This window comes from Macaca mulatta, chromosome 1 (genome assembly GCF_049350105.2).
Source record: "Macaca mulatta isolate MMU2019108-1 chromosome 1, T2T-MMU8v2.0, whole genome shotgun sequence".
Taxonomy (NCBI): domain Eukaryota; kingdom Metazoa; phylum Chordata; class Mammalia; order Primates; family Cercopithecidae; genus Macaca; species Macaca mulatta.
Genome location: NC_133406.1, coordinates 35,920,347 through 35,934,352, shown reverse-complemented (window position 1 = coordinate 35,934,352; position 14,006 = coordinate 35,920,347). Strand labels below are relative to the sequence as shown.

General features: G+C 52.9%; 1 protein-coding gene across 1 annotated transcript in view; it reads left to right on the top strand.

Annotated features, from left to right (window-relative positions):
* The window catches only part of CLEC20A (C-type lectin domain containing 20A), a 33,675-nt gene that overhangs the window by 10,700 nt on the left and 8,969 nt on the right, over nucleotides 1–14,006 (top strand). Inside the window, exons 3-11 of the mRNA XM_028850729.2 lie at nucleotides 1,010–1,091; nucleotides 1,405–1,550; nucleotides 1,708–1,785; nucleotides 4,116–4,224; nucleotides 4,548–4,718; nucleotides 6,933–7,289; nucleotides 9,192–9,257; nucleotides 11,325–11,690; nucleotides 13,135–13,242. Of these exons, the coding sequence (XP_028706562.2) occupies nucleotides 1,010–1,091; nucleotides 1,405–1,550; nucleotides 1,708–1,785; nucleotides 4,116–4,224; nucleotides 4,548–4,718; nucleotides 6,933–7,289; nucleotides 9,192–9,257; nucleotides 11,325–11,690; nucleotides 13,135–13,242 (1,483 nt within the window). The remainder of the gene's footprint in view (nucleotides 1–1,009; nucleotides 1,092–1,404; nucleotides 1,551–1,707; nucleotides 1,786–4,115; nucleotides 4,225–4,547; nucleotides 4,719–6,932; nucleotides 7,290–9,191; nucleotides 9,258–11,324; nucleotides 11,691–13,134; nucleotides 13,243–14,006) is intronic.

Below are 14,006 nucleotides of genomic sequence, written 5' to 3'. Positions count from 1 at the left end.
GGCACTGCAACCCACACTTACAACAGAGGATGTGGAAATAGATTTGGGTTATAAGCCGAATAAACAGTTCAGAGCAGGGAGCAGGAATAAAGGGAATGAGCTCCCCACCGCAGACACCCTACCTTTCAGGGTGGGCAGGAGCTCTTAAGAGCTGCCCCTCCATCCAACGGGACATGGCCTGTGGCTCTGCAGTGTCCACAAAATGAACAAAGTGCAGACGAGCTTGGGGTCCAGCGGTCCTTGAGGATGATCGCAGCCCACGCAGCTGACAGAGGCTTCTGAGGACACGGGTGCTGTCCCTGTACTGCCCTCAGAGCACAGTCCTGGTCTCCAGTTCACAGTGCCTCCCACAGGGAGAGGAGAAAACCTTCCTTTCTCTGAAGAAGTGGAAGGAAAGCTAGCTGAGCCTCTTCTATGGGTCTGGGATGAGGTTGAGTGCTTTATAGACATGAGGCAGGATAAGCTTGTTAGCTAGTGATTTGTGTTTTTCCCCAGAGCCCTAGGCAGGAGTAGGACCTCAGAAAGGAGCAGCCGTGTAGGGGTCCCAGATTCTCAGAACATCCTCCGTCACTGGGGTGGCTCATCCGTGGCAGAGCTGGCTGACCTGAAGTGACCCTAAGGACTGGAAATGGGTGTCTCAGTGGTGAGCAGTGCAGACAGGCCCAAGGCAAGACCCAGGCTCTTGTTCTTTCTCTACAGTCTGTGAGTGTGTGTGTAAGACAGTGTGTGTTGGGGGAACAGTCCTGAAAAAAGAGGGGCTCTAATTTCTTCCTTGCTTGGCAGGGTGAGCGCTCAGAATGAAAGCTAAGTTGCTTTACTTGTTACCAAGGTAGCAGAATAACTGGGATTCTCATACACTGGGGTAGGAGTAGAAAATGAGACAGCCACTCTAGAAAAGAAAGTGTTTCCTGCCCACTGGAGTTTGTAAAGTGCATCATAATCATAGCAAAGAATCCTCACGATACCATAACGCCATTGTCAAATAGCTATGATGACTCTCATCTTGTAGACGAAGAATCAAGGCTCAGAGAAAATCACTGACGCTGGCCACAGGGCTGTTTCTACTGTGCCTGCTCCAATGGTTGGCAGCGGTACTGCGGCCACGGCACACAACTTTAGCAAGAGCACTGTGGGAAACACAGCTCCCACGTTGGGAATGCAGATCTGGTGGTTCTGGGAGAAAAGGTGTGGACTGTAGGAAAGTGAAAGTTGTCTGTCTATAAAGAAGGGTTCCTTGAGCCTGGGTAAAAATGGCATTCCCATGTTAGGGGATAGGAAAAGAGCTGCTGGGAGTTTCCCTGAACCGTTTGGCTTCCTGTAGCTCATGCAAACCAAGTGTTTGTTCCTGGGCCGCTTAGGAAGGCTGCTCCTCCCTCACTCTTGGTTCCTTTGACCCTTGCCTAGATTTCCTGGCACAGCCACCAGTGAAACTCACATCCCGGGAGCCAGGGCTGCCCTCCCCCGCCCTCACCATTGGCCCTCTGTGTCTCATCCAAGCCATCGCCTTCATTCGTGTATTTAAGGTCTCTATGTACCAGGCAGAACACTGCGTAGGAGCTGCGATCCAAAGAGAATAATCATAGCAAATGCTACTGTAGTAGTCAGGGTTCTCTAGAGGGACAGGACTAATAGGATAGATGTATACATAAAGGGGAGTTTATTAAGGAGTATTGACTCACACGGTCACAAGGTGAGGTCCCACAATAGGTCGTCTGCAAGCTGAGGAAAAAGGAGGCCAGTCCAAATCCTAAAGCTGAAGAACTTGGAGTCCAGTGTTCGAGGGCAGTAGGCACCCAGCACGGGAGAACGACGCAGGTTGAGGCTAAGCCAGTCTAGTTTTCCACGTTCTTCTGCCTGCTTTTATTCTGGCCGTGCTGGCAGCTGATTAGATTGTGCCTACCCAGATTGAGGGTGGCTCTGCCTTTCCCAGTTCCACTGACTCAAATGTCAGTCTCCTCTGGCAGCACCCTCACAGACACAGCCAGGATCAATACTTTGTATCCTTCAATCCAGTCAAGTTGACACTAATGATAACCATAACGCTTGTCATTTACTGAAAGGTTTTGTTGGGCTTGTGAGGGGCGAGTGCTTTGTGACTTTGGCACAGTCCCTGCTCTCAAGGAGCTCACAGTCAGGAAGGAAAGAAACGCAGGTGGAATTTCAGCCTGGAGTTCCTGTGCTGCCCTCAGGAGTGCTGGGCCTGAGCTGGCGTGAGGCTGCAGGGCCCTTCCTGGAGAGACTTGAGGGAGACGCCTGGGGGAGTGGCTCAATGGAAAGGTCGCTGGCAGGGCAGCATCTTCCACGTCAGGATTGTCAGGTTCTCTTCTGTCCCCAGAGAGTGGTCCTGGGAGGCCCTGGCCCAAGCAGGACCTGCTTCTGGGAGGAAGTCATTCAAGGCCACTGCTGCACAAGGGAAACTGTGGCAGGACATTTTTGTGGCTGCATGAACAGTTTCTCCCCTCTTTCCCTTTTGCCCATTCAGAGGGGCCGTTTGCCCTTCCATCAGGGAAGGGTGAGAAGGGGTGGAGTGCAGGAAAAAAGAGCCTTCCAGACTGTGTTTCCGAAAGCTTTGCCCTTAGGGCAACAGAGAGGGTCTTGCCCTGTCTCCCGGGCTGGAGGGCAGTGGTACAATCACAACTCACTGCAGCCTCAACCTCCCAGGCTCAAGCGATCCTCCTACCTCAGCCTCCTGACTAGCTGAGACTACAGACGTGTACCACCATGCCCAGCTAATTTTTAATTTTTGTACAGATGGAGTCTCACTATGTTGCCCAGGCTGGTCTCAAATTCCTGGGCACAAGCGATCCTTCTGCCTTGGTTTCTCAAAGTGCTGGGACTATAGGTGCCTGCCACTGTGCCGGCCCAGTCCTGTGCTTAATTTTGGAGCCAGAGCCTCGATGGGGCATGGGGGTCTCTGACCGTGCAGAAGCAGAATTGTTGGGGCCATCACCTCCCAACCTCATGCTTTTCAGTGTCCTAAGCTTGAATTGCTGTCTCACCACTGCCTGCGGGGTAGTCCTGAGCAGGCTGTTTCACTTCTCCGAGCCACAGTCTCTCCCCTGGGAACCAGGGAAAATGGCAGCCTCTCCCTCATGTGGTTGCTGTGAGGAGGGGTAGGAGGTGAGTCTAGCAAAGCGTGGTCCACAATTTCCAGCTCCTTCTCCCTCCTCACCTCCTTCTTCCCCTTCCTTCCTTTCTGCCCCTTGCTTCTCTGACCCTGAGGACGCAGGGGTCAAGCCTCACCCTGCCCTCTGCTTCCCTACTCCCTTTCTCCCCCAGCAGCCAGCCCCAAGGATGCGTTCCTTCCGTCCCCGATCTGCTTATTAATTACCAGATCCATGTTGCCTTCCTTCTAAGTTGCAGGAGGACCTCTGAAGATGCTCTGAAAAATCAACTGGCAAAAGGCAGATTAACTGGAGGAAAATCATACAAATTTATTTAACATGTGTCCCCAGGAGCCTTCAGAAGGCAGACCCAAAGATAGAGGGAGAAATTGTTCATTTTTGTGCTTAGGTTCATCAAAGTGTGGGCAGCTGTGTAGAAACATGATTGGACAAAGGGTCTGATCTAATGTGAATAGACTGAGTGGGGAAACCCGGCCAGGCCTGTCTGTCTAGTTTCTTCTCGGTCTCTCTGAGCATGAAGTCCTTCCTTCTGGGCGTGGAGCAGGGTCCTCTCTGGAATGGGGGTTTCATGACCTACAGTCAAACGATGATCCCTTCAGATCATTTCTTTACAGCCAGTTTCTACACAGCAAGGCAAGGGTAAGTTAGAGTAATGTTTTTAGGTTTTATGGCTGACTTGGGGAAAAGGGGTTCTAGTTCCTATGACTGGCTTTGGGGAGAGTGGGGCTGAGAGACAGGAAAGCAGGAGAAGGTCAGAGAAAAACTTTTGCTTCTGAGGCCTTCATTTTCGGACACCGTTTTCTGAGTCCCCACACAGGCCTCTCTTCCGCATCCTCCAGGCTGCAGCTCCAGCACCTCACACCGTGCTGGCAGCAACAGACACTGGATAAGTATTTGTTTAGTAAAATCCAGCAGTTTGGGTTGCAAAGAGGAAGAGAGTAAAGAGCAAGGAATAAAAGGCCAGAAGGTCAGACGCAGCCTCTGCCACAGTCCCCGCCAGCTCCGGGGCTTGTCCCGTGCCCAGCCAACACCCAGTCATCGCCCAGCCAGTGCCCAGCCATGCTGCCCCAGGCGCTGCTGCTCTCCTTCTGTGCAGCAGGTGAGGCCCCCGGCCTGGAGGAGGGTGCCTGGCTCCATGCTCCCCAGGGCTGGAGGCTGAGGGAAGGCGGCACTCCCCTGAAGTTCCCAGATTTCCAGGTTGGAGGGGAGGCAAGGTAGAAAGAAATGAATACTTTTCAACCCTCAGAACAGGGGTGGGAAGGGAGCTTCGCCCTCACCACCCCTGACCAGACAGTACTCAGTCAGCACCCAGAAGGCAGCAGTCAGAAACAATGTGGCTCCAGCAGCTTCCATTCTAGCGGGGCTAAGACATTCCTCAAGGAGACGGCCTCGCAGGCCACTTCAGAAGCGTGTGTGATGCAGGGAAGAACATCACCAGGGTGTGGACAGGGACGGGCATTGTGGGGGTCTGTGGACCAGGGGGCGGCAAGGGTTCTCGGAGGAAGGGAGCCGTGGGTGAGTCTGAGGGAGAGAAGGAGCCGCCAAGACAGCCAGGAAAAGCCCTGGCTGGGAGGGTGGCGGCTGCTGATGCGGGTGGGAGGGGAGGGCGAAGGGCCCCATGGCTGCGGCCCAGGTGGCAGTGGGCGGTCAGGTCTTAGGCCCTCTGGCTGCAGAGCGGGGGTGTGTGGGGACTGCCGAGGGTAGAGGGGCCTCGGGCCCAGGTGTCGGCAGGCACGCAGAGAAGGGCGAAGTTCAAGGCAATGGAACTGACTAGAGGCCACAGAGAGACAGAGGTTGCCACCAGGGCTCCCGGGTGGGGCTGGAGAGGCCGGTGGGAGGGGCACCCTGCATGGCGCTGGGGGGCGGGGGTGGACACCGCCCTAAAATCAATTATGTGGGCCACAGCCAGTCATTAAACAAAAAAATAAGCAGAATGCTTTTCTCAGCGACAGGAAGCATCCTCCGCTGTGGTGGGTGTGAGGAGCTGGTTCTCCTTGGCAAGTGCCTCCTCAGCTCTGGCCCCTGGCTTTGCTGCCACGGCCTGTGCCCAGCTCCTCATTCTCATTCTCCTCTCCTGGGGCATCTAGCTTGAAGGGTTCCTTGTGTCCCGGACCTCCAAGGTCCTAGCACCAAGCCTTTCATTCCTGTCTGCCTCCCTCCACAGGCAGACCCAGGGCAGAGCAGAGCAGCCTGGACCAACCACATTTACTGGGACCATGGAGTCAAGGAAGGAAGGAACACAGATCTTGGGGCTTAGGGTGGCTTCCTGGGAGACGTTTGATTTGCTCATTAGTTCCTCCCTCCCCTTCCTTCCTTCCTTCTTTCCTTCCTTCCTTCCTTCCTTCCTCCCTCCCTCCCTCCCCACCTCCCTTCCTTCCTTCCTTTCTTCCTTCCTTCCTGTCTTCCTCTCTCCCTTCTGTCTTCCTTCCTTTCTTCCTCTCTCCCTTCTCCCTTCCTTCCTTCCTGTCTTCCTCTCTCCCTTCTCCCTTCCTTCCTTCCTTCCTTCCTTCCTTCCTTCCTTCCTTCCTGTCTTCCTCTCTCCCTTCTGTCTTCCTTTCTTCCTTTCTTCCTCTCTCCCTTCTCCCTTCCTTCTTTCTTTCCTTCCTTCCTTCCTTCCTTCCTTCCTTCCTTCCTTCCTTCCTTCCTTCCTTCCTTCCTGTCTTCCTCTCTCCCTTCTGTCTTCCTTCCTTCCTTTCTTCCTCTTTCCCTTCCTTCCTTCCTTCTTTGCTTCCTTCCTTCCTTCCTGTCTTCCTCTCTCCCTTCTGTCTTCCTTTCTTCCTTTCTTCCTCTCTCCCTTCTCCCTTCCTTCTTTCTTTCCTTCCTTCCTTCCTTCCTTCGTCTTCGTCTCTCCCTCCCCCCTCCCTCCCTCCCTCCCTCCCTCCCTCCCTCCCTTCTTTCCTTCCTTCCTTCCTTCCTTCCTTCCTTCCTTCCTTCCTTCCTTCCTTCCTTCCCTCTTTTTCAATACATTGAGCCCTTGTGGTCAGCATTGTGCTTGGCCCTAGGAATATAATGATGAATACGGCTCGTTCTTTGCTCCTAAATTGCCTATACCAGGTGGTACAGATAGACAAACAAAAAGGTCTCTTCCCTGAAAGCTTTTAAAAAATTCTGATGCTAGTCCCAGCGGCAGATCTTTGCTCTAGGGTGGGTCTGGAAATTGGTGTATTTGAAAAGCTCCCTAGGTGATTCCAGGGTGCAGCTCTGGTTATGGGTCCCCGATGGAGGGGCAGTGCCCTGCCATGGATATGGGCCTGGAGCTGGGAGCCTGCCCAGGGTTCTTGAGTCTGGGCTGTATTCCTTCCCACTGGGTGGCCTTGGCTATGCCTCTTTAACTCTCTGTGACTTGGTTCCTTCATTTGTAAAACAGGCAGAGTGATGCCTTAGGCAGCTGGAAGAATCCCGTGAGCTGATGGCACATGGCGGGTACTCAGCAAGCTTTGTCTGTCGTTATCAAGCACTGACAAAGGTGCACTGCAGCATATAGGAAAGGCATCTCACCTTTTCTGTAGAAAGGATGGGGCAGAAGGGTGAGGAGTTAGCTGGGCAAAGGGACTGGGGAGATGAGGGAATGGGAGAATAGGAATTGTGGGTTGAGGGAGCTGGAGGAGGTGGCTGGCTCTTCAAGAACAAGAGAACAGCTCATGCCAAGGCTGGGAGGTAGAGCTGGATATGACTGATGGGCCAGCGACAAAGCACAGAGTGGGCAGGAAGAGGCTGGGAAGTCCCACCAGGGTGTGGCTGAAAGCTCTTTGAGGGCTAGGGGCTGGGCTGGGGACAGCCGTGCTGTGACAGCCTCTCCTGCTCCAGCCCTGCAGCTGGTGAGCAGTAAGAGGGACTTGGTTCTGGTGAAGGAGGCGCTGAGCTGGTACGACGCCCAGCAGCACTGCCGGCTGCACTACACAGACCTTGCTGACCTGCAGCCAAGTGACCTGTTGAATCTCTACTCCCTCATGACCAGCACCCAGGCTTGGATTGGCCTCTTCTTCGACGCAAGTACTTCTGGCCTGAGATGGTCCAGCGGCTCCACCTACACAGCCCTGGAGTGGGTTCCGACGCTGCCCGAATTCGGGGTGGGCATCTGTGCCACGCTGTACACTCGGCTGAAATTCCCCTCCATAGGGGCCAACTCCTGCACAGCCCAGAATCCCTTCTTCTGCTACTATGGTGTGTTCACATTCATATTTCAGGCTTGGTCTTCCCCCTAGGGGCCTCGCTCTGTTGCCCAGGCTGGAGAGCAGTGGCGGGATCATAGCTCACTGTAATCTCCAACCCTCGGACTCAAGTGATTCTCCTGCCCCAGGCTCCTGAGCAGCTGGGACTACAGGTGCCTGCCACCACACCTGGCTAATTAAAAAACAAACAAACAAACAAACAAACAAACAAACAAACAAACTTAATAGAGACAGGGTCTCACTATGTTGTCCAGGCTGGTCTCAAATTCTTGCCTTCAAGTGATCCTCCTGCCTCAAGTCTCCCAAAGTGCTGGGATTATAGGCATGAGCCATTGGGCCTGGCCCAGGGTTGCTTTTCAATAGCAAGTGATGGGGCAGGGAGAGAGAGAGAGAGAAGCACCCTTTCAGAGGATAACTGGTCATGACTTTACTGTTTTTGCAACATCACTTTCTCTCTGTGGCCTCTGTTTCTATTTCCTCTGCATACCTACTCTGAACACCCCATTAGAAAAAATGGGTGTAAGTCAGGATAGAATAAAAATAAAATCTGGAAAGTTCCTTTCTTGCCAGTTAAGGATTTGGAGGAAGGAGAAAAAGAAAGGGAGCCAAGAGGGAAAGACAGGCTGGGGTTCGGGGGATGCATGTGTACCTATGCAGAAGCAAGAGCAGAATTCAGTGTCTCCTTCTCAGAAAGCACAGGTGGACGGTTAGGGTCTCAGAGCTGGGCAGGAGGGGAGCAGCCGTCCTCTGGGAGATCCCCTGCTTCCCGCTAAGTGGGGAGCGGGAGCCAACTCCTCGGGCATCGTTGCGGGAAATCCACGATCGGTACGCCATGCGCAAGGCTCCAGCTGTTGGAGAACAGCAGCCGCCTCCTTGTGTTCCACCGGGCCCCTCTCTGTCCCGGCTACCAGTGCCTCTGACTCCTGTCTTGTTGCTGTTGGGCAGATCATACGTGGGCTGGTTGTGGCATGCACAGCACTTGCCCGGTAAGAGTGTCACTTCCTGCTTTTCCCTCTGTCGGCCACGGCTCAATCCAACTCTGTGCCATCCTCACCTCTCAAATAGGGTTATGGAGGACCAACCTCACATATGCCCAACACAGCCACATGGCGCCTGCCCCGGGACCTTGAGAAGTAGCAAGTGGTGGCTGCCTAGATTTAAATGCTGGGTTCCCAAGGGAGCAAAGAGATTCCCACGGGTGGTAAGTGTGCCTCGGACCAGGAGGCCTGCAAAGGGAGGGGTGTGCCTATGGGGTTGTCCCCTGCTCCCCACACTGTCCCCACACTCCACCAAGATGGGTCCTGACCCCTCACCTCTCTCCAGTTCTGCACCTCTGCTGCTAGCACATGGGGTCAAGTCAGCGCTGTCTCTCCTCTGGGTCTGCCCTTGCCCCCTAAAGTCTGTTCTCTACACAGAGTGAGCTTTTAAAAAGGTTAATCAGATCACTTCCCTGTAAACAAAAGAATCAGTAGGCCCTGACAGCACTTAGAATCCTGTCCTTCTTTAGCCATCGGGCCTCGCCTCCCCTCTTTGGCCTCATCTCCTACTCCTGCCCCAGCCACATGACTTCCTTCGGCTCCTTCTCACTGCAGAAGCTTTGCTGTGCTCTGCTTGGGCAGCTCCTCCCACCTCTCTGCAAGATTTGCTCCCTCTCATATTCTCTTCAAGAGCAAGGACTCTGCTTGTCTTATTTCTGTCATTTTTCCCAGGGCGTAGAATAGCGTCTGCGACCCAGTAGGTGCCTAGTATGTATTGAATGGATTGAATCAATGTAGAAAGGGATGGACGAGCCTGTCTGCCCCCGAGCTAGGTTTTCCCAGCGGTAACTGGGCAGCTCCTGCCTGCAGAGGATCCTGGGCCTCCCCGTAACTCATGGTCTGTTTCTGTTTTACAGACCCTGACGTCGGGCACCTCATCTCCACGAAGCCCTCTGTCGGCCTGACCACCTCTCCAAAGCCAGGTACACACCTGCTCCCCATTCCCTTTTCTGGGAATTTGGCTTGTTTTGCCTTGGACCTCTCCATCAGGACCAACCAGCAGGATCCCCACCCCCAGGGCCCCTCTGTTCCCCTGACTCCTGCCTGGCTGTCCAGGAGGGATTTCCAGGCTTTGCTGTCCCCTGACTGAACCCCACGGAGACAGTCATTGTCTTTATTTTTATTTTTTATTTTTTTAAGACATGGATGGTCTTACTCTGTCTCCCAGCCTGGTGTGCAGTGGCACACTCACAGCTCACTCAACATTCCTGGAGGGTGATCCTCCTGCCTCAGCCTCCTGAATAGCTGGGACTACAGGCACATGCCACCATGCCCAGCTAAGTTTTTGTATTTTTAGTAGAGATGGGGTTTTGTCATATTGCTCAGGCTGGTCTCGAACTCCTGGGCTCTAGCGATCCACCTGCCTTGGCCTCCCAAAATGCTGAGATTACAGGTATGAACCACACAGCTGGCCATTGTCTTTATTATTCTGATGGGCCCAGAGGGGAGGGTGACTGGCTCAAAGTCTCCAATCAGAGACTGAAATCAGAGAGTGGATGAGCCCTTGGCTGCAGCCCAGCTGTCACTCTGGGGTTGGGGACTGGGTGGTTTCTCTTCACAGCCCAAGTACTTGCTCATCCATCTGGGGGTGGGGGCGGCTTCTCTGAAATAGTCCCCTCCGGTATTACTGCCTTGGTATCTTTTAAAAAGTTTCGTCCTATCTGATACGGATAAGTTCTATGACAGAGGCGATATACTCACTCACTCTGCTCTGAGGAGTGGCTTTTCTGCATGGTATGGAGTACAGAGTTGTAGAGTGAAGATGGCGTGGGCTTCCCATGTTCGAATCTCTAGTATGGCCCGAGTTCGGGCAGGTTGTCGCCTCCCTCAGCCTCCTTCTCATCTGTGAACTGAGGTTAATGACACCAACTTCTCAGGATAGTAGTGGGGTTTTCAAAGATGACACAGGCCACATGCATAGCTCAGGGCTGGCACATACAAGGGGTTTAATCAAGAGTAACTTTAAAACATCAGTTGAGATAGGGAAAGTGTTAGGGAAATTGGAGGCAAATCTTGATGGGCTTAGGTGAAAGGCCCATGTCCAAGTTTGGGAGGCTCCATTTGAATCTGAGGATGTGACTCCCGTCTCGGCAAACAGGAGTGTTTCCTCTTCTGGGCCCCCAGAATCAATGCCTCAGGCCGAGTCCCAGCCACTCATATCGTTTCCAATCTTCCATTGTCTGGAATCTCAGATGTGTGGGCTCATGTGCTGCAAGATGGGACAGGCCCGGCGAGGAGCTGGGTAGGCTGGGCTTGTCCTACCTCAGGACCTGGCCCAGTCCAGCCTCGGGCAGGGACTGGCAGAGGTGGCTGTGGGAGGCCGGCATCTCAGTCTGTCCGGCTCCCCTGGAAGGCAAGGCCACTGAGCCTGCTCCGCCTCCTGTCTGCCGGGCCAGTGCCTCCAGGCTGGCCTCTTCTCCCTGGCTCTCCAGGCACGGTGAGCCTAGGAAGATCACACTCTTCCTCTAGTCTGCTCAGTCCTGAATTCGCCTGAGAGCCAGTGGGGGCAGGCACAACCCCTAGAAATCATACTCGAGGGTGACCCCAAACCAAGATTATTCTGTCTTCCTCATAATCTCCCCCGAAATGGTCACTACCATCTTGCCAAGTGCTTACTATTAATATATCACTGTGCTAAACCATTTGTATATGTGATTTCATGTAATCCTGACCTTAGGTACTATTATTACCCCATTGTATAGATGAAGAAATTAAGACTTAAACTGAACTTGTGAGGCCATATAACTACACGAACTCTTAAGCCCTGCTTTCCCTAATGTCTTCCTCACCTGCCGCTATATCTCATCCATTCTTCCTACTTGGTATTTAGTCTACCTATAAAATTGTTGTTGTTTTGATCAAACCTAACACTCAAGGACGAGGGACAAGGGCCCATGTCAGACCAGAATTCTATCCCTAAGGATGATGAGGGCTGGGCTGTCAGAGACCCAGACCCTCAGGCCTGTGAGCTCCACATTCTCTGACCCCAGCTGTGGTCCAGATTGGTGGTCAGACCTTCACGCGATTTGACCAAGTGATGACATGGTCCTCGGCCCTGCTGTACTGCCGCAGCCACCACACGGACCTGGCCGACCTGCAGATGGTGACAGACAAGACAGGCAAGGAGGCCTTGAGATCCATCATGAGTGAGACTGAAGCCTGGATTGGCCTCTACCTCAATGCGAACTCTGGATCTCTGAGCTGGTCCAGTGACCTGGGGGCCAGCATCCCCTCCTGGCTGCAGGTGCCGATGATGGTGAGAGGACTGTGCGCAGCTCTCGGCATCTATATGACCTACTCCCCAAGAGTGTACTCAGTGAACTGCTCTTCCCCGCTGCCCTTCATCTGCTTCTATGGTGAGTGAGAGTCTGCTCTTGCTGGCCCTCGGCCCACTGAGGGTAAAACGAGGTGGGAAATGGGTTTATTTGGCAGCAGGTGATATTGAGGATAGTTCCAAGGAAGCACTTCTAGACTCTGAGGGAAACTGAGTTCTGGAGCAGGCTCCTGAGAACCTTGCATTATAAACTTGTGAGGAAGTTGTATTATTTTAATTCTGGGGATCTTTAAATAATGGAACAGACTTCATCCAGGCTGAGGGCACTGGCAATTAGCAAGAACAATTCATTATTGGACAATGAAGTTAAAAGTCTGAGCTTTGGAATCAGACAGTTTACCACTTGCTAGAAATAAGGTGGGCAGCATCTTGGAGCTTCCTTCTCCTTATCTGGGAAACCTATTGAACAAAATGAATTGATGGCACCCACCTTATAGGATGGCTTTGAGGGCTGAGTGAGAAAGTGAATGTAAGGCGTAGAGTAGAAACCCTGGCACAGAGTGGGCCCCTGGTGGATGGGAGCCACTGTCATTGTTCTGTCCCTGTGAATGCATGGGAGCCCAAGCCTGCCTGGCAGCCGCATCCTGTGTGATGGGCGTCCTTCTGCCTTGCTCTTTCCTTCTCTCCTTTCCCCTTCCCCCACCTCTCTTTTTTGTAAGTTTTATTGAGCTATAGTTCCCATCTTAAAATTTACTTTTAATTTTTAAATTAATTAATTAATTAATTAATTTTTGAGACAGAGTCTCACTCTGTCTCCCTGGTTGGAGTGCAGTGGCATGATCTCAGCTCACTGCAACCTCCACCTCCTGGGTTCAGGCAATTATCATGCCTCAGCGTCCTGAGTAGCTGGGATTACAGGTGCCGGCCACCACGCCTGGCTAATTTTTATATTTTTAGTAGAGATGGGGTTTCACCGTGTTGGCCAGGCTGGTCTTGAACTCCTGACCTCAGGTGATCCACCCGCCTTGGACTCCCAAGGTGTTGGGATTGCAGGCTCACGTGAGCCACCGCATCTGGCCAAAATTTACCTTTTTAAAGGGTACAATGCAGTGGCTTTTAATACATTCATCACTAATCTAATTGTAGGACATTTTCATCACCCCCCACCCCAAAGAAACCCCTTACCTGGTAGCAGTCACCCCCTCCCCTCCCCGGCAATCACAGACCTACTTTCTGTTTCTGTGGATTTGCTTGTTCTTGGCTGTTTCTTTTTGTGTTTTGGATTTGATGAGACACATGATCCTTATCCATAAAGACACTCTTCCTCCCTGAGGGGCTGCTTGCTGTGAGGATTGGAGATGTGTCTCCTGCAGGGATTGGCACATGGCAGGTGTGCAACAACTGTGCCCTCCTGAGTTTGGCTACAATGATGGGTAACCAAATGCGGGGCCATCAGAGCCTGGGGTGGCTGCTCACCTGCTGGGTGTTGCAGACTCTGCCCTCACACTCACTCTGTTTTCTTGCAGACCCCTCCACTGGACACCGGGCATCAGCAGAGTTGCCTCCACTCTTCCGCACTTCCCCAACTTCCCCAACAGAAGTGACAGAGGAAACAACTTCCAGGCCAGGCAGAGGTGTTTTGAGCCTGTCCTTGGCTGGATCTGGGTCTTCAGGGTCTGGGGAAGTGGCAAGGGTGGCTTGCAGGCTGCATAGGCCCCTCCTAGAAGGGCCAGTGAATGCCTAGAAAAGGGGTGAGCTAAGGGGGCAGCAGTCAAGGGCCACTTATACAGACGGGAGTTTCCCTCTGCTTCCCACCCTGCTGGTCCAGCCAGGGATGGGGGAAGGAGGACTGGGCCACATCAAACTCCCTTTTCTTGGAATTGGGCCACTGAATTTGCAGCTCCAGGGCCAAGAGACCCAGGAGAGGCTGTACAGTCTCTCAGGTGAGAGGATGAGATCCTGGCTTGGGAGACCGAGGGGAAGACACCCGAGCAGTACTCCTGAGGAGGAATCCTCAGAGAGGTCCTGAGGCTCAGCATCAGAGGGAGGCACTGCAAAGTCCCTCCGAATTGCAGGCTCCTCTGCAGGGAGAGGATGAGGGATGAGCTGTTGTCATTATGTGTGGGGAGGTGGCTGGGAAGGACAGTGACCGCATTCCTATAGCACTTTAAAATTCCTGAAACATCTTCACAGCTATTACCTCATTTTACTTCCCAAGAGTTCTGAGGCTAACTAGAATAATTGAGGGCAAAATCACCGTTTTCCTGGCCTTCTTACAGATTCCTGTGTCACACAAAGGGATTATTGCCTTTTTTGAGCACACAGAGAAGTGAGGGCACTTGATCAAGGTCGAGCAGAGCCTCGTTCATTCACTCGTTAAAAAGTGTGGATGGAATCT